General features: G+C 32.7%; 1 protein-coding gene across 9 annotated transcripts; it reads left to right on the top strand.

Annotated features, from left to right (window-relative positions):
- LOC129798864 (uncharacterized) lies at positions 1 to 24,627 on the top strand. 9 transcript variants are annotated; one of them, XM_055842310.1, is made up of 4 exons: positions 1 to 175; positions 2,613 to 2,860; positions 3,917 to 4,122; positions 23,412 to 24,627. In XM_055842310.1, the coding sequence occupies exons 1-4, from the start codon at positions 108 to 110 to the stop codon at positions 24,528 to 24,530; spliced, it is 1,641 nt and encodes a 546-aa protein (XP_055698285.1). In that variant the 5' UTR covers positions 1 to 107; the 3' UTR covers positions 24,531 to 24,627. The 9 variants fall into 9 exon arrangements, with proteins under 9 accessions (XP_055698285.1, XP_055698290.1, XP_055698288.1 ...); XM_055842315.1 differs by lacking the exons at positions 1 to 175; positions 2,613 to 2,860; positions 3,917 to 4,122 and adding exons at positions 4,280 to 4,495; positions 6,031 to 6,217; XM_055842313.1 differs by lacking the exons at positions 1 to 175; positions 2,613 to 2,860; positions 3,917 to 4,122 and adding exons at positions 6,491 to 6,688; positions 10,464 to 10,653.
- Positions 24,628 to 24,856: the final 229 nt, after the last annotated feature.

The raw sequence follows: 24,856 nt of genomic DNA, 5'->3' as shown, positions 1-24,856 counted from the left end.
AGTAGCGTTGACAATTGAGATGCTGAAAAAACGTCCTCGCATATTTTCCAAAAAGTTGGATTGTGAGTGAAAATTAGTGAGAAAAACTGACGAGATCTGGCTGTAAAATGAAGTGTTCTGTACCCAATTGTGCAACTGGCCGTGGAAAATTGCTAAATAAGTGTCAATTACACCGGTAAGTACAAAGTGATAATGCTAGAACTTTTGTTATTTTTTCTGTTCTGTCCATTTCAATTTTATCCTCTTTGCCTCTATTTTGCCACTAGTCTATAGAAAATATTCGTGACCATCTGTACTGAAGTTACTACTGAGAGAAATAAGCAAAAAATAAGTTTTTCAATGATAAAATTGCATTTTGCATCGCTTATCAAAAGCATCCGTAAAATCCAGAGTCGCACTTGAAATTTTTAGGGGTATACTTTTACTGCTCAAACTCCACAGAGAGAAGCGAGAGGAGTGTATACTTCCGCTATTTTAGTGGCACACGAGTGGCACTTTTGGCATTTAAGGTGTTTTTAGATAGAAAAAAAGGGAAAAAAAACCATCAAATATTAATTTAGGGGAGGGTGGGGCAGTTCACGTAGTTAAATTTTTTTCTAGATTATTTGATAAACTAATACAGTGTAGACTCTCTCAAATTCGGGCATATGGGACCGAAATGTCAGCCGAATTAGACAGAAATTCGGGCGACAAACTTTTTGAAATGCAACGATTTTTTATTCATGTGCAACGTGCATATAGATATTGAGTTTACACACTGATATATATCGTAAATTGCTTGAAAATCCCTCAGTAATGCAAAATCACATCAAAACTAAGACAAACCATTTGAGGATATTTGATTCCTTTGATAATCATAATCAAACTTGAAAAATGACAACAAACTTTTTTCAAATGTAACCGCTGCCCGAATTAGAAAAAGTAGCCCGATCTTAAAGGAGCCGAATTAGCGAGAGTCTACTGTACTAATAACATTAACCCTCTAACAGTGTTTTCTTTAATATGCAAAAAAGTAGTTAAATAATTTTGTCTAGTGTAATTAATGGTCCACTGAACTCAAAAATACCATCCATTCTTCATTATCTCCTTCTTGGGCACCAGGTGAAAAAAGGTAAAGACCGCCTCCGGGCGGTCACATCCGTTTAAGGCATAAAAAAACTGAAATATTTTTATTGAAAAATAGTGAACAAATAGTAAAATAAATGAATTTTAAACGTTTTTTATGGATGAATGATGTATGATTATCTAAAAAACAACATTTTTTAGGAAAAAAAGCGTTTATAATTTTTATAATTAGACGTTAATGAAGCTCAAGCTTTTTCAATGAGACTGATTTTAAACTAATAGGTCGCAGGCTAGGTATGAAAACGTCATCTTCTTGTATAATTTGAAGGTCCCTTGAAATACATTGCTCATCTTCTGGTTTTATTTCACGATCTGGGGCATTAAAAGACGAATTAGGGAACTCATCATCACTGTTGAAGTCTGCTTCTTTATCAATTTCACTTAATTCGCAGAAATCGACCATTTTACTCATTTTGGACAGTCTTCGTGTAATCTCAATTGTTTTCCATGATTAATATCTTGCAAAATAATAATTTATTTTACTAGAACAAGCAAAACTTTTAAATTAAAAAATCGGTAAAAAAAACAAAATGTCGCGAACGACATTTTGTTGTTTTTTTTTCTGACCTGTCACACAAAACTGAAAATGTTAAGCAAACGTAAGGTCAAAATAAGTTCAGCTTCAGAAAATAAGTTAGTAAAACTATAACTGAGGACACTGTAGAAATTTCAACTCTTCGTTATCCGGCACTTCGTTATCCGGGTGACAGCTGCCAAACACTGGCGGTTGATGTGTACATATTCAAAATTATTTTTACTAAACATGAAGTTTCTTCAGTGTGAATTAAAGTATTATTATCATTGTATCGAAGTTTTTAATACATAGTTGTGATAAAACATGAAAAATAACCACACCATGAAGAAAATTATTTTGTTCTTTGTCAGACAGAAAATAAATTCACACAGAACAAAATATAAAAATCGTTGATCATTCAAAAAACCTAAATGTCATTTTATCCCCCAGTCAGCCGGATAACGAAGAGCCGTTTGTAATAAATTCTAGCCAAGATTCTATTCTGAAAGATTCATTATGTAGATCAAGGCTTATCGTGGTGGCAAATTGATCGGCAGCGACCAAATCTCCGTGTCCCCATCCGAATTCATCTAGGCAATGTTATCGACCTTACCGACTGACTAACAGTGACGTCTGTCAGATCCTCCTCACAATGGGCAACAGAACTATACCGTGAAATCATACAACTTTGTGCCAGGGGGCGAAGTGCTCATAGAAATTGGTTGAGATTAGTAGCAAAGACAATCAGAGCCGGTTCCCCCATTGCTCAGTTGGTAGAACATTCGCCTAGGCCTAGTGACAGTGAAAGGCCCCCAGTTCAAGCCTGGGTGGAGTTCAAATTGGTCGTGAACCGGTAAACGGTAAATGATGCGAAACTAATTTTGAGGTATAGCATTTAAGTCGCGCGTTCTAGTATTTCGCAAAGATTAGGACGCTTTATCACACCTTTTACATTTGATCTTCTACGTTTCAGATTGCCCAAAAACAGGACTTTAGCTGCAAAATGGATAAGATTGTTAAACTTGAAGGTGAACAGCAAAAATTACAAATCTGTTCGAATATGTGGTGCTCATTTTCCTTCTGAGACCTATTATAAAGCTAGGAAAATTTATTTGTTGCGGAAGGGTACTGTTCCAATGCCCCAGAATGCAGAAGAGAACAATGAGAAAGATTACGGTGATGTGGAAGTTACGATGGACTTTAAAGAGATTCACTATAATGGTAAGACGGTTCTATCGATATTATTTAATTGTTATTCATACAAATTCATTTTTTCTTGGCAATACTAATAATGTTAAGAAAGATGATACTACGGTTACTGATAGTTTAATTTAAAAAATGACTTTAGATACGGGAATACATTATACAAAGAAATTAATTCTATTATTTATCCTTGTTTATCACAATTCAGGAAGTTAACAGATTGACACTGTAAAAATGTCATACAAAATGCAATAAGTTTTTTAATTATTATGGGTACAAATAAGTTCTCGCTGTTCATCGATAGATGATGCTGTCAAAGTCTGTACGTACTGACGGTATTTGTAACCAGTTATAATGATTCTTTATCAATAGTTTGTAATTGGTAGTACATTTGTTTTGGAAAAGTGTAAACAACATATTTCTTCATAAAGTTTAAAATGACGAGTGACGGACCGAAAAAGGCACTTGCGGGAACTTCTGTTGCTCTGTTTTCGCCAAAAGAAATCTGCGGCTGAAGCACATAAAAATCTTGTAGAGACTTAGGTGACCATGCTCCATCAGAAACAACATGCAAAGATTTGTTTAGTAGACACTTCAGAAAGAATAACTTACATATATATGTATACAATATGGACAATATTTTGAATGAAATAATATTTTCTAATTTTCTTTAATAAAACTTTAATTTTCACAAAAACAGCGAGAACTTTTTTGTACACCCAATATTTTAAAAATCATCCAAGGAACTCAAAGAATAATTTATCAAAATTCATTATAAATTCCACGCACAAAGTAAATTTTTTGCAATAACTTCGCAATAAGCAACTTAAATGTGAGCTTTTAATTTTAAATAAATCCTAACTACTAGAGTATTTAAAAAAAAAAGATTTATTAACATTTTAATCAAGTATAAAGCATTCATAAAAGATTTTCTAAAAAAAGTGTCACAATTACATGTAAAATAAAATTAATTTAAAAAATAGATATTATTTCAGGATGTTAAGAAATGTAAATTAAAAATCTGAATTAAAATGATCATTTATCTGTATAACTACATAAAAACTCTGATTCCAGTGAGGTATTCGTCGTCTTCTTTGCTAGGCAATGCTAGAGGTGGATATTCAATTTACGACGATCATGATTACATACAACGCTATCCAACAGAAAAGAGAGCTTCCTTGGATGTAGACTCGAATGTTAAAGACAATACGCAATTTCATGAAATCCGGAATAAATCTGTATACAGTGTTATCTTCAGGCCTGAAAATATCAGACAGATTGTAAGTACTGCTTTTTTTAATTTATGCACTACAAGTAATTAAAATCACCTCTTCTGTCCCGCCTATCCCCTATAAATATCGTTATTTATAAAAAATTGAAAAATATGCAGCGTTCTCAGTTCACGGAGAACTACTAGAGAATCTAGCGTCAAAATACGCAAACACTTTCTGACAGTTACCACGTGAAAAAAGCAAATTTGCTCGAATTTATTAAAACTTGATTAAAAATATAAAAAAGTGTCTTAAAACCGAGGAAAAAAGTGTGTGAAAATTCTTAAACAATTGAGTGGTGGAAAGTCAGGAAAATGAGGTGTATAGTGAAAAACTGCAAAAATAGCGACCAACGAAATCCATTGAGGGTGTCATTCCACAGGTATTATACAATTATTTTTTTTTATTTCTAAGAGAGCTTATCCTAATTGATTAGTTCATAAGAAAGATAATTAAATAAGGCTTCTGCTGATATAAAAATTATAAGTAAACTCACAAAACATAAAGAGAAAACGATAAAAAATTTAGTCGAATATTCTGAAATGCATGTAAAAACATTTTTTGTCAGAGGAGAATTAGGGGTAATGCCTCTCATAAAAAGTTTGTTATATTACTGATCGAACTCAAACAAAGAGCAGATTATAATCCACTTTTTCTTTCAACTTAGAAATTCTGGTGTCAAACTATATGAAATGCAAGGATTTTTTGTTCATCTGCATACTGGCATATTCATTAAATTTACATGGTTTACTTACTGATATTTATTGTACATTTCATAAAAACCCCTTAATAAAACAAAATCATATCATAACTAAGACAAACCATGATACATTTGAACAGAGGTGTGCAAGAACCGTTGAAACCGAATAAACGTCAAAATTTGTTCTACAGTAGAGCCTCACTATAGGTCATACAGTAGACTCTCTCAAATTTGGGCATATGGGACCGAAATGTCAGCCGAATTAGACAGAAATTCGGGCGACAAACTTTTTGAAATGCAACGATTTTTTATTCATCTGCATATAGATATTGAGTTTACACACTCATATATAACGTAAATTGCATGAAAATCCCTCAATAATGCAAAATCACATCAAAACTAAGACAAACCATTTGAGGATATTTGATTCATTTGATAATCATAATCAAACTTGAAAAATGACAACAAACTTTTTTCAAATGTAACCGCTGTCCGATGTTAAAAGAGCCGAATTAGCGAGAGTCTACTGTATTTGGTACCTGATTTGACACTTGGGTCGTACTATACCAGTAGACTCTCGCTTATCCGTGGACTCTTTTTCCGGGTGACATAAAAAAATCCGTGAGGCAGTTGAATTTTCAAAATTTTGATGACACTGTTCCCGTTTTGTATCACTCTCAAAATCCGTATGACATTTTGGTCCCGCTTTCACGGATAAGCGAGAGTCTACTGTAGTCCATGTATTTTTTTAAAATTATCAACAACTTTTAGTATTAAAATTGCTCGATGGCTTCCACTTTCTTTGCGATTGTGGTACTTGTTCTCGCTCTCTTCATTATGGATCACAATTATTACAACTACTCAAAAAAAGTTTGCCGAAAATACTAAAATAATTATGACAACATTGCATGTCGCGTACTAAAAAACATAACCTAACTTAAAATCAGTGTTTTGAAATCAACAGTTGATAAATTGTGGACTATAGAGCAGCGGGGTGCGGGGTTACTGTAGTAGCGTTTTTTGACAATTGACGTACATATGTTTCATATTGACGTTTATTCGGTCTCAACGGTTCTTCCACGCCTCTGCATTTGAGCATATTTGCTCATATTTCTTAATTGTGATACAGTTTCCTTCAAATTAAGAGAATTCGACTTGATGTAGAAATTATGACGAAAAGACTAGATACAACTTTTTGACAAAATTTTCTTTTTTAGATTCCCAGCTAATATGAAGGTGCGAGAAGTCTGGGCGACTCGCCTGAAGGTCTCAGCTTCACTTGTAGACCGAGACAAAGCCGTATGCAGTCTCCATTTCAGGACAGAAGATATTATATTGAAAAATGTCTCCAAAAAGAATTGCTCCAAATACGCACGATACTTGGTTAAAGGCGCCCTTCCAATGGTAAATCAAACTTTTTCATTTTTCGTTTTACTCGTTTGCAAAAAAACGAGTAGGGGAATCGGGCGAAATTTTATTCAAGAATTTTAGAATTTGGTTTCCTTTAAAAAGGACCACGAGGACCACTACGATCCCTACCTTCTATCAAATTCGTTGTTTTAGCAAAGAGAATTCAAATATTCCAGCGTGCAAGCGAAGCGATGCGAGCGGTTTCACGGAGAACTATTAGCGCATCTTGCGGCAAAAAATACAAACCTCCTGACAGTTTGCACGCGATGGAATTTAACCGAATTGATTCTAGTTTTCCTGGAAAAACCGAGAAAATATATTGAAGATTTTAAAGACAGTCAATTGCAATTGTGCGACAACTCTTGAATGCATACTTGAGTGGTCAAAAGTGAGAAAAATGAAGTGCGTAGTGAAAAATTGCGGAAACACCCGCCATCGAAATCCTCTGCGTGTAACATTCCACAGGTAAATAAGGTTATTTTTTCTTTCTATGAGCGGCGATTTAGGTTTTTATCACCAATGGAAAGCTCATTTAATTAGGAATTTGATGAAAAAATAACTGTAAATTGCGGATCTTAAAATAAAGAAGAAAAGTGCATGAGAGAATTGTAAAAAAATTCTTGGCAGCATTCTTGTAGCTTTGCCAGGGTAGAATCAGGGGAACATCTCTCGCAAACATTATTATCTCGTTCTATTCTTGAACAAATTACTTATAGTAAATAAGGTTTTTAAAGTGGGCCAATCGAGCATTTGAAAAATTTAAATTGTACTGAAAGTATGGGGAGGGGAATTAAAGGCCGTTTAAACTAAATTAAAACAGGGAATTAAACTATTTTTTTTAGGATTAATTGCACAAAAGGTGCATAATTCGAATTTATTAAATTGAATTTATAGTATAATGAAAGTGATTTATGAAATAAATAAACTCGCGAATTTCCCTGTATTTTTAACAGTTCTTCTATTTTTTGTTTTTGCAAAAAATTCTAGATTTCCAAGAAATCCCCAAACTCACAAAATCTGGGCTAATCGCCTCAAGCTCTCAGTTGCAGACGTGACTTATGATAAATACGTATGCAGTCTTCATTTCAAACCTGAAGATGTAAAACTGACAAATGTCCGCAAGCAGGGCTTCAAATTCCGCCATTGTTTGGATCCATCCGCTCTTCCAATAGTAAGTACAGTAGACTCTCTCAAATTCGGGCATTTGGGACCGAAATGTCATCCGAATTTGAGAGAAATTCGGGCGATAAACTTTTTGAAATACAACGATTTTTATTGATCTTCATATACACATATTGGTTTACATACTCATATATATTGTAAATTTCATGAAAATCCCTTAATAACCCAAAATTACATCAAAACTTAGATAAACCATGGCAATTTTGAGCATATTGGGTTCATTTGATAAATCATAATCAAACTTGAAAAATGTCAACAAACTTTTTTCGCATTTAACTGCCACCCGAATTAAAAAGTAGCCCGATCTTAAAAGAGCCGATTTAGCGAGAGTCTACTGTAATATTTCTTTCTTAATACAGTTTTGTATGTAACAGGAATTAAGAAATAGTTTAAGGTTAGTACAGTAGACTCTTTCTCAATCGAGCATTTGGAAAAAAATGCCATTCCATAATTATCGAAAAATGTCGTCTGAAATCCAACGGCTTTTTGTCCACCTATATAGCCCATAACATATTTTACAGACTCCTAATGGTCAAAACCACCCCTCTGTCAATACCGTTATTTTTGCAGATTCTCTATAGAGAATTCAAATATCCTGTGTGAGAGCGGTCCCGGCGGGACCAAACTACCTATAAACTGTGTATATACGTTGTACGAATACTCAGTATCATCATGTACGCCCATACATTTTACTCAGTACTATTTGCACCAAATGAGACCCGAAGTGTGCTTTGGTGTGAGTGTGTCCGTGTGAAGTATTATCTCTTACAGAGTAAATACGTAGTATTACATACATCGTAAATATAATAAAAACTCCGTATGACAGAAAATGCTGTTGGCAGGCGTGTTGTCAGCTGTTTTGACAACGGGAAATATTTTCCATTGGAATATTCTGTTTACAAATTATGTGTTACAATTATTAGTAATTTCAGTGATTATAATAATATAATAATTATGCGACGCTGTGTTATCTGTAGAAAATAGTGAAGTGAAAATATTAAAGAAGTTGCAAACCTAAAATACGCGTGTTTTTATTCCATTCTGTGAGTGTTTTTGCAAAATATTTTTTTTTACACGATACTTTGTGATTATCTAAATTGTTCAATCGTTGCCTCTGGTTAAATAAAATATATTAAAATCCTTGTGACATCTATAATTTCGTCAATATTTGGAAATAAAAACGGCAGGTGCATGTGACAAGTTTGTTTGGTCGCCATTTGGTCGTGTGCGTCTGTATGTGTGTGTTGACAGTTATTTTGCAGTTACAAGTACGTAGTTTATACGGAGTTTTCGTACAACTACCCCATAGCAAAATTCCGCAAAAATTCCAATGGAAAACTTGCGTCCAAATGGCTAAAGTCGCTGGAATTTGACGCTAAAATTCCACTAAGTTTTCCTATGGAATTTAAAGCCGGAAATTCCATGGAAATCATAGTGCTCCATGGAATATACTAGTACGACATGCTGGAATTCCAGCGTTAAATTCCGCGGTATTCCGCGGAAGATTTATATGGAAACTCACACGTGAAACGTCCGCGGGATAAGCTGGAAAAAACATATGGAAATTTCCACTATCTTTCCATAGTTTTTTATATGGATTTTTCCACTAGTTTTCTGAAATGTCAAACAAATAAAATGGTGTTGCGACAACTTTTAGAATTTGTTTCCAAACCTTCCGCAAACATTTCTATTGATTCATGTGGCAATTATAATATAATTAATTATGCGATGCTGCGTTTCGTGTAGATAATAATGAAGTGATTACATTAAATAGGTCGCCAACCTAAAATAATGCTGTTTTTATGTTAATTAATATATATTTTAGGAAAAAAAAATTTTTTTAATAAAATATTTTTTTATTGCTCAAAGTGTCAATTCGTTATTGCTGGTTTATAAAAACATATTATAATCCTCGTAATCTTTGCCGTTTCTATAAAATTCGGAAGTAAAATCATGAGGTGCATGTGACAGCTTCATTTTTTCTCCATTTTATTTTGGTGGAAAAATCCACATAAATTCCACGAGCATTTCCATGGATGTATTCAATAGAAAAAATCCAGCATAAATCCATTAAATTTTCCTTGGAACCTATTATGGAAAATTCCTATGGAATTTTTTAAGGAAAAATAGTTGAAAATTCCAAGGAATTTTTCGCTTGTTATTCCTATTCCGCTTTCTTTTGCAATGGGGTATGTACTCCCAGTACAGAAATACGTAGTTTATACTGTGTATGTGAGTGAACTTGTATTTTTGAATGACAAGTCCTCATCAAATACATAATACATGTGTAACTATGTATTTTTCCTCCAAGAATAAGTCGTAAATACATTGTATGTCATGTGAACTGTGTATTTTGGTCCCGCCGGGGTTTCACAAAGCGACAATAGCGAAACTAGCGGAAAAATGCTGTATAGTCACTTGACAATCTCCGCAATCACCGCATGTGGTAAATTGTGCAATTTGTGTGTGCTCCAGTTGTTCGAGTGAAAATAGTGCTAATCTCAGCAAAAAGTTAGGAAAAATACCTAAGATTTAGGTAAAAAAGTTCTCTGAAAAGGTGTGGATAGTGGACAAAAGTGCGGAAGATGAAGTGTGAGGTGAAAAACTGTGCAAATTCCTATCGACACAACCCGCTGGGGGTTACATTCCACAGGTAAATTGCCCACATTTCCTAATATTTTCGGGTTTTGTTTCTAATACTGGTATTCTAATGATAGCTCATTTAATAAGGAAAATATTGGCGTAAGAATCACACGTGGAAATTCGTAAAAATGTAGAGATAATCAAGGAGAATGTTCAGGTTTCAGCAGAAAGAAAAATTTCGCATACTTTTGACAGGGATGTATTGAGGGGGCCCACGAGTAATGTCTCTCGTGAACTTTTTTTTTGCGATAAACTTGTTTAAACCGTTTCAAAACTGTGATTTTTTCACTAAAAGAATTTTTGTTGAGCTTTTTATTGTTTTCTCTTATTATTTCAAAAAATTAATCATCGAAAAAAATGATAAAAATCTATTATACAATTCCGATAATTCTTGTTTTTGATTTTTTTTTTTTAGATTTCCGAGAGATGTAACAAAGCGGGAAATCTGGGCAAAGCGTTTGAAGCTCTCTGCTTCACTCTTGAGCCAGAACAATTTTGTATGCAGTCTTCACTTCAAGCCAGGCGATATCCAGCTGATAAATGTAGCGACGAAATCTGCACGCTCCAGATACGTGCATTCTTTGGATAAGGCCGCACTTCCAATTGTAAGTGAATGATTAAAATATGAACCTAATCCAAGTATAGTTTTAAGAATGTATTTTGGCTCTTTGGGTACTACTTTTGTAGTTTTCTTTATTAAACTTCCGTCTTTATATAAATATAAAATCAAAAGTTAGGTTTTTTTGTAATATTAGAAAAAATATATAAACTTCTCAAATTCTCATTCAATAAAATTCTATTTTTTGGTCAAAACCGTTGAAAATCCCACAGGAAAATCTCAATGATTAAGCATATCGATAAAGCTTAATGAAATCATAGCAAATTTGAAAATATTTGCTTTAATAAACAAACTTAACCAAATGCGCAACACACAATAACTTAATGTTCGTAAAATGTTCGGCAGGAGAACAAACATTTACGAGCAAACCCGTCAAATCATTGCTCTACCTGCCGATTTTACTCTGAGGTTTTTTGAATTTTAACGGTATAGTCTAGTACATTCAGAGAAAATCTGCAGATTCTCGGCAGAATTTCTCCCTAGAAAATCTGCATAACCTCCATTACTTCACAAAAATATTGTTGATTTATGAAGAAACTGTAGAAGTTATAAAGAAAATTGTATGCTCTGCTTAACAAGCATTACCGAGTACACATTTTAGATAAGTAAAAAAACTGCGAGCAAAAATACTAATTTCTTAAAAATCGCCAATCGAATGATACAAAAACATGAAATTTTGGTCGACACTCTGTTTAAAGTTTTCACTTCACTTTTCTCTACTTGTAACACGGCGTCGCAGAATTCTTTATTTTATATAAACACCGTGATATCACTAAGAATAACTCTATAGAATTTTGCAAACTTCAGTGAAAAATTTTTCCATCTCTTCTGACACATCTTGTCTGGAAAGTCTGGAATGTAGAAAAAATCTACAGAATATCTACAGAAATTCGTCTAGAGATTCGTCAGAAAATCTGCCGAAATATTCTGACGAATTTTGTCCCAAGCCCAAATAAAATTCGTAAGAATATCTACAGAATTTATCTGCAGATATTCTGTAGAGGTGTAGATTTTCTCTACAGAAATCTTAAAGATATCTGCAGATATTATTTGACGGGAATGACAAAATTTTACGAACATTTTTTGTGTGTTACGAACATTTACGAACAAATGTTTGTAAAAGTACAAAAATTGTTCGTCAAATGATAATGTTACGAACAATATTTGTGAGACAAGTACAAACTTTTACGAACATGATTGTGGGTTATACGATTCACGAGCATTTTTTAACTCCCCCATAGGAATTCACAAACATTTACGAACATTTTTACAAAATATTTTTTTCTGTGTATCAATATCGTTATTTTACCAAGTTCTCTATAGAGAATTCAAATTTGTATCGTGAACGATGCGCCACTAGCGAACCTGGCGGCATACTTTCTTAACCTTTTGACAGTCACCTCGCGGAGATTATTATGATTCTTGTGAAATTGTGAGTGCAATGTTTCCGTTGTTTCAGTGCTAAAAAAAACTAAAGAAAGTCAGAATAAATCGAAGACTAAAGGCTAAAGATACATCTAAACATTTTACGCGGATTGACTATTGAGAAAAAGTGAGAGAAAGCGAGAAAAATGAAGTGTGTTGTGAAAAATTGCAGCAACAGTGACCAACGAAATCCCCTGGGGGTGTCATTCCACAGGTATTGTGCCAAAATCTTTTATTTTTTGTGAACTTATCCTAATTGATTAGTTCATAAGAAAACTAAAATAATACGGCTCCTATTGATATATAAATTATAAGTAAGTTCGCAAATTATAAAACAGAGAAAACGTGGGAAATTTGGTCGAACATTGCGATATGGAATTTTTCTGCCAGAGAAGAATTAGGGGCAATATCTCTTGCAAAAAGTCTGTTGTTTTTTTAATAATGATTTTTTTCAATTGAGTTAGTGGGATTTTTAATTTGCTTCAACTCCATATTTGTAAGTTACATTTTTAGTGGAAAAAATGGTGGTGTGGATATTTCAAAACCATTTTTTTTTTTATTGTAAAAACATTTTTTATTGTCAATTTCAATTTCAAGAAAGGGATAACTGCATATATATGATTTTTGGTTGAAAGAATAAATGTTAAAATTTTAATTTATGCAATTTCACTGAAATAAGAAGGTGCGCCCGAGCCATAAGGAATAAAGATAATTTCAATTAATGAAGAAACTATGACGAAAAGACTAGATATTTACAATTTTTTGACAAAATATTCTCTTTTAGATTTCCAGCTAATGTAAAGTTACGAGAAATTTGGGCAACTCGCCTGAAGCTGTCAGCTTCAGTTGTAAACCCGACCAAAGTCGTATGCAGCCTCCATTTCAGGCCAGAAGATATTGAATGGAAAAGTATATCCAGGACGAAGCGCTCCAAGTACGCACGATCTTTAACTAAAGACGCCCTTCCAATGGTAAACCGTACTTTTTTGTTTTTAGTTTTACTCGTTTGCAGAAAACGATTAGGGGAATCTAGGGTAAATTTTGATTACCAAAAATTTTAAAATTTGGCTTTCAATATAAAGTGACCAGTTCTCAAATATTTCCCATAAATAACCATGTAAGCTCCTCTATCAATATCGTTATTTTAGAAAATTATTCAAGAAAATTCGAAAATCTAACGTACAAGCGATGCAAGAGATTTTGCAGAGAACTGCTAGCGAATCTAGTGGCAAAACACGCAAACCACTTTTGACAGTACCCACGTGAAGCAATTTGGTCGAATATTGATGCAAAGGGTTTATGAAAAAAAATCTGAAAAATATTAAAGAAATTTCTGTGAAAAAGTGTGTGAAAACTTTTGAGTACATATTTGAGTGGTGAAAAGTGAGAAAAATGAGGTGTACAGTGGAAAATTGTGGAAACACCCTCCATCGAAATCCTCTGCGTGTAACATTCCACAGGTAAATAGACAAATATTTCTTTCTTCTTGTGGGATCCGATTTAGGTTTTTACCACAAATGTAAAGCTCATTTAATTAGGAATAGAGTGATATAAGAACTATAAATTGAGTCTCTCAAAATAAAGAAGAAAAGTGCATGAGAAAGTTTTAAAACATTTCTTAGCAAAATATTTTTGCTAGCTTTACCAGGGTAGAATCTGGGGAACATCTCTCGCACAAATAAATTTAATTGAATTTAAATACAGTACAATGAAAGTGATTATAAGAAATAAATATACTTATGAATTTCCCTATATTTTGAACATTTTTTTTTTTAATTTTTGTTTGCAAAAATTTTTAGATTTCCAACAAATCCTCAAATTCAAAAAGTCTGGGCTGATCGCCTCAAGCTTTCAGCTGCAGACGTGAACTGTAATAAACACGTATGCAGTCTTCACTTCAGGTCTGAAAATATAAAACTGAGAAATATTTGCAAGTCGAAGACAAAAGCCAAATACGTCCATTGTTTGGATCCGACCGCTCTTCCAATAGTAAGTAATAAAGCAATTATAAGTATTAATAAAGTATTATAAGTAATAGATATGAAAAATAATAATTTAAGGATATTACAGTGCGACTCTAGTAGTGACAAACAATTATTTCCAGTTCTGTTTGACGACACTATTGAATTCATTCATTTCGAAAGAAAGAAAAACCACTTTATGGGAAATTTTAAAAGAAATTATATAATTTTATGTTTGTACTACATCATTGATAAAATTTTTAGCAGATTAATAGAATATATTATTCAATTAACCCACTATTTATTAATACCTTTATTGTAGCAAAAGTTCTTTCACTGAGAAAAATCCTAAAAAGTCAAAATAACATTCCGGAAATGTTAATTTTACCCTGCAGTATTGATCCGAAAACGGCGTAAATATTACCCTTTTTATGTGTATTATATGTTAAAGTAACCCTTTTTTCATGTTGATTTTACCCTTAAAAGGTTTAAAATTAACATTAAAAAATATATATCAACATTTACACCCAAAAAGTGTAAAAATTATGACGAAAAAAAGTTAATCGCAGCCTCTTTTTTTCTCAGTGTTACAAAGAATTCAAAATTCTACCGTGAGCGCCTCACGAGCGCTTTTCACGGCGTACCGCTAGCGCAACTGGCGTTAAAATTTCGCAAGTACTTGACAGACGCAGCGTTTGCTGAAGATTGGCAACGACGAAATTGTGAAAATTTACTAAAAAAAAAAAGGAAAAAGCAAAGGAAGACTTTTAAAAATACATATGTAACAAGATTTGTGAAAAGTGTGAAGTGTGTCAATTGCGAGAAAAGTGAGAAAATGAAGTGTGCCGTGGGAAATTGCCAAAATTCCCAACGACAGAACTCTTTGGGAGTGACATTCCACAGGTAATTTAGGAATTTCTTTATTTTTATGGAACCTCAGAAACGAGATAGTTCGAAAAACACACCATTAAATTATGAATATGACTCTGAAAGAGTTTTTCTAAGTTCCAGCCAAATACAGGAGCAAACATGAGTTATAAGTGTGTTGAGTAGGTGGCATTATTGTCAGGGAAGAATTAGGGGCATCGAGTAATTTCTTATTCTTTTAGTCCATGTAATCCATTAAAGGTATTATTTCTGTAATTCATGATTTTTTTTACACGTTATTATCAAAATAAGCAAAATTAAATAGATCAAATTGATTTGAAATTTTAAAACATATTATAAATGGAAAGTGATATAAGAACTAACTATTCGTTTCATTGCCTCTTTATATTTTCTTTATTAGTTTTTTTTTACAATTTGTGTTTCCTAAATTTTTTTTTATCTTTAAGGCTTCCAAGTAATGCACATGTACGTGAGGTCTGGGTTAATCGCTTGAAACTGTCAGCCTCAGTGATAACCCAGAAAAACGTTCGAATATGCAGTGCCCACTTCAAACCTGAAGATATCACAATTAAAAATGCTTCCAAAACACTGCGTTTCCAATACGTGCATTTCCTGGATCCAGCCGCCCTTCCGATAGTAAGTTATCACTCCTTCATCACTTCTTAGCAAATTTTCTATAGAGAATTTTCAAAGTGGTCCAAATACGTTCATTCTTAATATAAGGCCGTACTTCTGATATTAATTAAATGAGTAAAATAGGTGTGATTATGTAAGTATCACATCTAACATATTTTTGTTAACATCTAATTTAATTTTGTAGAATAAAAAATTGTGTGTGTATTTTTATTTTGTTTTAAATGCACTTTTAGGAAATATACTTGTTTTTAAAATGTATTGAATAAGCGAAAAGCTGAAGTTGTTTTTATTTAAAATGATTAATTATTGGTTACTGAAAACTTTTCTATAAGCCTATGATATTACCCACCCCCCTCTGGAATGTTCGTTATTTTGGCCAAATTTTTATAGAGAATTCAAATTTTCACCATAAAGGCATGTTCGCGAGCGACACGCAGCGGAAAAATCCATAACCGCTTGACAATCGCCGCATATGGTTGTGTTTTTTTTTTTGATTTGGGTGGTCCAGAGTTTTGTGGATAAAACAAGTGAGAAAATCAGCAAATTGTAGAAAAAATATAATTTCCAGTAATTACTTGAGTGTGCGTGAAGATATCCGTGCAGTGAAACGTGTGAAAAATGAAGTGCGCGGTCATAAATTGCTTCAACTCTAAACACCGAAATCCCAATGGGGTGACCTTCCACAGGTAAATTACAATTTTCTTCTTTCCTTTGTTGCAGCAATTTTAGTGAAAAATAGTGAGTGAAAGCTTATTTAATTGTGAATGCGTGGGGGTGTAATTTGTTCTAAACGGCGATTAATATGAATAGAAAAAAAAATTCTTAAAAATGTGTATACGGTGAAAATCTTCCCGACCAACATATTCGACAGGATAGTATTTAGGGGTAATTTTGCCTTGCGAAAAAATATCTTCTATTGCTTTTTTTTTAAATCAGTGAGAAAATTGTTTGAGCTCATAGAAAATGAGTTTTCGAATAAAAACCAACTCAATATTCGTGTATTTAGGTTTGGTGAATTGACGAAGAGGCTACATTGCACATTTCTTCATTTTTTTTTTAAATAAAACTAAAGAAATTAATTTAAACTAAAGATTAGAAACAAGTGGAAAGTGGGATAAAAGAAAATATGCTAAAGAATATCTCTGACTTGTATTTTTGCAATTATGTTTTGGTATTATTATTTTTTTAGATTTCCAAGTAACTCGCAAGTTCGGGAAATTTGGGCTAGACGTCTACAGCTCTCTATGTCCCTTGTAGGGAAGGATAAGTACGTGTGCAGCATGCACTTCAGGCCAGAAGATATCAAACAGAAAAATGCTTCTAAAACGCAGCGCTTCAAATATGTGCATTTTTTGGATCCAACTGCTCTTCCGATTGTAAGTAACATTTTTCCTTATTGCGCAAAATGAGCAGAAATTTTATTGAATAAGACAAATGTAAAGATATATAAAGATTTATAACTAATTTTATATAGTAGTTTATATAATATTTGTTGCTGATCTTTTTGTTGAAAAACATGTCATTAAGAAAAACAGAAATCTTACTAATTACCACGTACCTATCAAATTTTGAGAATTTTCTCAGTAATTTTATTCTATGGTTAAATTTATGCATATTTCTCTTCATGATGGAAGAAAGTGGTCTCTTAGACGTGGACGTAGAACAGTATTGCAAATGTCCTATAGGATTGTTCTGATTATAAATCTCTTAGTTTTTTTTAGAAGATCATGGACTAAATAAATAAACATTTATTTCTCCTATATTAAATAAATATCATTTTATATTCAAAATAATAAGAAAATGTAGAGTAAGTTGCTACTTTTCTTGAATTTGCTTGAAATCGAAATAAAAAATTGCTAGTATAATATCGCGTGGTTTTGATTTTTTTTTTGATTTTTTTCTAATAAGAGGTGATTTCAAAGAATACACTAATATGAATGTTCATCCATAAATCTAATTTATTTATACGATATTTTGTTGTGTTCGAGATTTACGAGCGTACTTATATACAATCCACTTTTTTCTAAATTGACAGCACATTAGTTTTTAAACAGCTAGAGATATCAACTTCAGGTTATCGATGACCCCCCCCGCCCCCGAAATCAATGTATTCTAGAGAATTCAATTACCAAATTCACACTCCCAGCCCCTCCATCCCTTTAAAAAAATTACGTTTTTACTTTATATTTGGCCCTATGGATTCGGATCATTTTCGGTGTGTTTCAGAGCTAGTCCGGGCGAATATTTCGACCATAGACACCCAAGACCAGAAAAAATCGCAATCTTGAATTTATTAAGGTCAATGATTCTGGAGGGCTTATTTCTCAAACAAATTGGTCGAATTTTGATTTAATTGAAAGGTCTCAAAATCATAAATCCGGTTGCATCGGTCTCAACCGCTAATGAATTGGTAATATACCGGTTTTTGATATATTTCAAAAATATAAATTATCGCAAATTTTTGTTTTTTTTTAAAATTTCAAATTAAACTTTGATAAATTCGCTTTAAAAATATCTATGTTTATTTTTCTATAGACTAGAATAAGTCTAGAAAAGTAAAAGTTGCAATTAACAAACTTATCTTACCAGTAAATTATTTAATTAAAAGATTAAACTTAGGAAAATCAAAATATACTGCATTTTGGTTTGAAAACACTTTGTTATTCGTCGTAATATCCTATAGAGTCTTAAAGGTTAAGAGCAATTTTATCGCAAAAGTTTCATTCTGTTACCTAAAAAACATCTTATTTATCTTCCAAATTACGATATAGGCATAAAATAGGGCCTTTACAACCTCACATGACTTCATAGTAATATTGTTGGTTCCGTTGGTTCAATGATAACTGTTTATATATCGCTCATTGGATTTTAAAGGAGTTCGTCTCAATCTGAGTCACTTCATCGAAGAGAACACCCACTTCAACAATTTCCTTGAGCCGGCTGCAAAACTGTATACAGAAAAGAGAATGCGCAAAGAGCTGAAATTCTTTAACTCTAGGATATTAGAGCGCTCAAAACTTTATCGTCTAACTCACTTTAAGGGTTTTTAAGTTTAACATCGTGATCGCCTTGATGTACAACTAGAAGATTACAATTGAAGATAACCGTCACGATAAAGAACCTTTTTTGGATCGATTAGTAACAAGAGGTAAAAAATGGATTTTGGGAATGATAGAAAGCTTTTTTTGTTGCAAATAATGCAGATGGCTTATACAACCTGAGAAGGAGCATTTCCACCGTTTAGCTCGCTAAGACGGCGGTGGCCGCAAATATTGCTTTCTGATTAACTTTTCTATATGTCTGCTTTCAAGAGCACTTGCTCAAAACATGTATTGATATTCAAAATTAAAAAAAAAACTTAAATCATACAACAAAATGCAGCAAGATTTTGGTAAAAAGAATTGAATATGCCAGTCTTATTGAAAAATCTGATCTGTAACAAATGAACATGAAAAAATCATAAATATAATCTTAGTTTAAAAAAAAGCTATATATTTTTGTTTTCTTTCTCATCCTAAACGAACTTAAGATAAAAAATGTGAAATATTTTAAAATGTCTTTCTAAAGCCTGTGTTACAAATAGGCCGAACAAAGCTTTGAATCATTAAAATTATTTATTTTCATCTAAATTGAAAAAAAGTAAAACGGTGGCAAAACGAGTTGGTTTTTTTTTTAATATATTTTATAACTATTATAATCTAAAAGAGAAATAAACAACTAAAATAAAAGAGAAATAAAGTAAATTTAAATAGCGAGTAAAAAATCTTTCATGGTGTAACTGTTAAATCCGAGGGGGGTGATATTACCGCTCTACTACCTTCAGAACCTAAAACAAAATTGTCAGAACCACCCCCTATCAACATCGTTATTTTAGGACATTCTCTCTATAGAGAGAGTTCAAAATTCGACCGGCGGTACTGTTAGCGATCCTGTTAGCAAACTCCAGTACTTTTCTGACAGTCGCTGCAGAAAAAAACTATTCGTGAAACTCAGTAGGATTTTTTTTGTTTTTCTGTGGAAAAAAGTGATAAGTCGCGGAATTTCATATTAATTTTGAGATCAGTGGCTTAAGTAGTGTTTACTTAAAGATTTCCAGTGTAAAAACCGTGCGAAAAATGAAATGTGAAGTGAGAAATTGCGGAAACTCCAAGCATCGAAATCCATTGGGAGTTACCTTTCACCGGTAAGTTGGAAAAATTTTCTTTATTTTAGCGGAGATTAGGAAGCGAATTGATTCTAAAGAAAATTCATTTAATTATGAAGGCAATACTGTAAGAGTTTTCTGTGCTACACAGAAACAGAGCAGGGAATGTGTGCTGAAGTGTGTGGAGTGGGAAAATTCTCGCGAACAATATATTTGCCAGGGAAGCATCAGGGGTAATTTCTTCCGCGAAAAAAAACTTTTTTTTTAATCTGCGACAAAATATCAAAAATAGCAATATGAAAAATAAAATTATTAAAAAAATTATTTTAAATAAAAAATGGTAGATATTCGCTTCATTGCTCCTAATTATTTTTTACAATTTTTGTTTTCTAAAAATTTTCTTTTCTAGATTTCCTAGTAATGTTGAATTACGTGAAGTCTGGGCTAAACGCTTGAAGCTGTCAGCTTCTGTCGTAAACCAGGACAAACATGTGTGCAGTGCCCACTTCAAACCTGAAGATATCAGGATTAGAAATTTTTCCAAAACGCAGCGTTTCAAGTACGTGCATTACCTACTTCCAACCGCACTTCCGATAGTAAGTTATCACTCCTTCATCACTTCTTAGCAAATCCTCAATAGGGAATTATGAAAGTGGTCCAAATACGTTCATTCTTAAGATATAAGACCTCTTTTCTAATTGTAAATAAATGAGTAAATGTAGGTGTGATCTAACATATTTATTAATATCTAATTTAATTTTGTAAAATAAAAGATTTTTTTTGTTTCTTTTATTTTTGTTAATTTATTTTTAAAATGTCAAAACTCTTTCAATGCATATTTAAAGTTGTTTTAATTAAAATAACTTAATTATTGGTTACCGAAAACTTCCCCATGAGTCTACATGAAACTACCCCTCTCATACTTTCAGCACTTACTCGAAATAAAATTGTCAGAACCATCTTAGAACTTTTCCAATGATAAATATCTTATAATCTTGAAAATACTATTAATGTATTGCAATTTGAAACACTGGATATTTGTATGTATTCTAAAAATAAAATTCAAATATCTTGTGAGAGAGGGCGCTATCAGAAAGCGACAGTAGAAAAACTCACGGAAATGTTCTGTAGTCACTTGACAATCACTGCATGTAGCAAATTGTGTATTATTTTGTGTGTTCCCTGAGTTCCAGTGTTTTTGAGTGAAAAGAGTGACAATTTCGGCAAAAATCAGAGAAAAGGACTTGGCTACATTTAAAGGAGTTCTGTGATAAGGTTTTGTTGGTTGGTAAAAGTTCGCGAGATGAAGTGTGAGGTGAAAAACTGTGCAAACAGCTATCGACACAATCCGTTGTGTGTTACATTCCACAGGTGAATTGTACATACTTATTAATATTGGTAGTTCTCATTTTAATACTTTTGACACTTGAAAGCTCATTTAATAAGGAAAGTGCTGGTATAGGAATTATATGTGAAATATATTAGAAAAGTAGAAAAAATCAAGGGTAAAAATCGGCATTTCGCATAAAGTAAAAAAAGAAATTGTAACTGTTGCCAGGGGTGTATCGAGGGGATTCACGAGTAATATTGTCAACTTTTTTTGCACTTTTAGAATATTACTGATATACTTGTTTCAACAATTACAAAAGTAAGTTTTTTTTCACTCTGAGTGCTGAGACTTTTGTAATTTTTTTTTAATATTCCTGAAAATATTCGATTTAATGTAAAAACAATTGAGTAAATGATAAAATTATGGAGAACAACCTATTTTTATGCATTTATTGTTTTTAAATATTTTTTAGATTTCCATGTGATGTGACAAGGCGAGAAATCTGGGCAAAACGCCTGAAGCTCTCTGCGTCACTTGTAAACCAACGACATTTTGTATGCAGTCTTCACTTCAGACCAGGCGATATCCAGCTAAGAAACGTATCTAAATTACCGCGTTGCAGATACATTCATTCCTTGGACAACGATGCCCTTCCAATTGTAAGTGAATGAGTAAAGAGTACACCTAATTTGAGGATAGCAAAAGTATTTTGTTCTTTAGTTTTCTTTCTCGAAAACACTACTTTAAAGTCAAAATCCTCATCATTATTAATTTATGAATTTGCTATCTTGTGTAGTACAATGTGAATAAATAAAAAAAATTATAAATCAGTATACTTAAGTATATTTTTGGGAGGCCAGTGGTTAACCTTTAATCATTTTTTCTTTATAAATCAATGGAATTCAATTAATTAATCAATTAATTTCAATTAATAGAATTGGTAGTCAAGATTTATCCTATAGGGTGAAAGGAACGTCTATTGACACTTTAAGAACTCGTGTCAGCACCTATTGACACCCTATTCTGTACTATTTGGGATATGAAATTTGAACATCTCTGTTTATAGTAAAAGGTATATTACAGAAAAAACGTTATATTACTTATATTTTACTAGATACATTAAATAATTTTCAACATTTTCACAAAAGTGTCAATAGGGGTTCCCTATCGAACAGACGTTCCTCCGACCCTAATTCTGGGTAGGATAATTTGGAATTTTATTGAATAAAATTGAATATTTTAGTGATCAAATTTAATTTTTACTGTTCATTTGTTTCTGATTCAAATTTTTGTAGTGGAGTATAATTTTCAAAATCAAAAATGAAACCTTTTAATTTAAATTAACACTTTTTCTTTAGAACTAACTTTCATTATCGTTTATTATTTACAGTTACAGAAAAAGTTTTAAACATATTGTAATAAATAATGTTGCAGCATCAGTCTTTTTTGTGGAATCATAATTGCACAATCCTAAGATCATCTTAAACTTTTTAGTACATATAAGTATTTAAAACTTCTTTGTAAAAATCTCTCTAATAAATGAATCATTAAAAAATATATGATATTTACATTTCTAAAAACAAATTGTGGGAAAAGTAATGTGTTACACAAAATTAGAGTTTAAAAGTGCAGCAATGTTTGCAGTAAAGTGGAGTACAGAATTAGAATTGATAAAATTTGGCAAGAAAAGGAAATTGGTAGGCAATTAATACTTTAGCTAACATTTTCTTTCTTTAATTACAGCGTATAACAAAAATGCAAGCGTTAGAACACCTTCCTGATTATTTATTTTTAAAACTGAATTGCAGAAAGAGTGCTCAGAATGTTGAAAAAGTTCACAAAAAGCATAAAGTTCCTTTGTTTTGACATTTAATGTTGTGTAAAGTGATGTTATTGTTATTGTTGTAAAGAATTTGCATTGGTGATATAAATATATTCAGAAAAATATATTCACAAAAAAGACGTGTTTTCTTCTTAGGTTATCTCTACTCTAAAAACAAAACGTAAAATGCGAAGCTTAGAGTGAAAATGGAACATATTTTGTTTATCCACTGGATATATTTCATTTTCACTCTGTCATATACAAATATTATTAAATAACTTCAATACAAGACTATTTTATCCCAAACACAATCCTGTCGAGGCACCATATTTTAACAATAACGGGTACCTTATGGCTACATAAATAAATAAAAATATTTGAATATAGACTAAAACCATATTAACGGTGCGACTCAGTGCAACTTCTTAATCTGGGGGTGGGGGAAGGTGAACAAAATGAAATGAATTATTTGACTAATTGCAGTTTTAGTTTGATGTTTTTTATTAAATTTATTGCTTGATTTCTTTTTTCTCTAAAGGACTTGAGGGGGAGTTATGATGAGGCATCAAGTAATGCATTGGTAACGAACAACAATCCAAATATCTCTATCGTCGCCGTTAAGCCCGAGATTGTTAGCAACGCAGACGTTAATGAAGTGGTTGAGAATCAACAACAGGAGTCGATGAATGAAAACGTTCAGGGAGGACTGCAGGAAAGTGTTAAGACCGAACCAGACGATAAAGAAGTGGAAATCAAGAGCGAACCAATTTTTGACAATGAACCGGGAACCTCTACCATGGAAGTGGAGCCGCAACTTGCCGTTGCTAACGATTCCTGTGATATGGAAGATGAAGTGGAGTGGATCATGATGCCACTTGACGAGGAAAGTGACGACAACGAACCAGAAATCGATAAAGAGACGGAAATCAAAAACCAACCGGTTATTGACAATGAACCGGAGATCAACAATGAACTGCAAGTGGAAGCCTCTACCATGGAGGCGGAGCCACAGCTTGCCGTTGTCAATGATTCCTGTGATATGGAAGATGAAGTGGAGTGGATCATGATGCCATATGATGAGGATGAAGTATCGGAAGGAACAAATGTGGATAGCGATTCGCAGTTGACATGTGAAGATTACAAATCCTCAGCGACAGATAAATCCAAAGATGTTGAGATTGCAAAATTAAATGCTAAAATTGCAATGTTGGAAAAGAAAAATATGGAATTGAAGAAAAGCAGGAATGCGCTTGGTATGCAAGTTAGACGACGTGATGCAAAAATCACGAAATTGGAATCACAGTCTTCCTCCAGGGACAAAACTCCGGAAAAATGTAAGCACTGTCAATTATCGTTCTCATTAGACTCCCTGACTGGAGTGATGCGACTTATGGTAGAACGTTTTCTGGAGAAAGATAACCAAGAGTTTTACAATTCGGCTTTTGAGGATGAATTAAAGGATTTCGCTATACAGCTTCGGTATATTTCGCCTAAAGCATATAGATTTTTGAAATCGAAACTGGATGATGTACTACCTAACGAGTTCAGTGTTTTGAGATGGATGAAAGTAGTTGATGGAAAACCCGCATTCGCAGATAAAGCTCTTAAATCTGTGAAGGAGTATTTGGGAAATCTGGATCGGTCCGATAAGACCTGACTTGATAGAATAGCAGTTGACAAAATTGAGATACTTAGCATACTGCACTGATTTCATATTCAGAATAATAAAAGTTCTTTATATTATTAAAAAAAACTTCTAATAATTCATCTTTTACTATATGACTCACAGTGTACCAGTGGATAGAGTATCGGATCTATAGCGTGAAGGTTCCACGTTTATCTGTGTAGATTACTCAGAATTCATCAGATTTGGTCAGAAAATACAGCAAATGCACATCAGCGTATGAAAAATGACTGCAGCAGATTGGTACGTATTTTGGTTAAGAAGTGGTCATAATGTGGTCATAGAATGGTCATAATATG

The sequence above is a fragment of the Phlebotomus papatasi genome, chromosome 1, assembly GCF_024763615.1.
Source record: "Phlebotomus papatasi isolate M1 chromosome 1, Ppap_2.1, whole genome shotgun sequence".
NCBI lineage: Eukaryota > Metazoa > Arthropoda > Insecta > Diptera > Psychodidae > Phlebotomus > Phlebotomus papatasi.
Note: the sequence above shows the minus strand (reverse complement) of the source record. Positions and strands in the feature narration are given on the sequence as shown.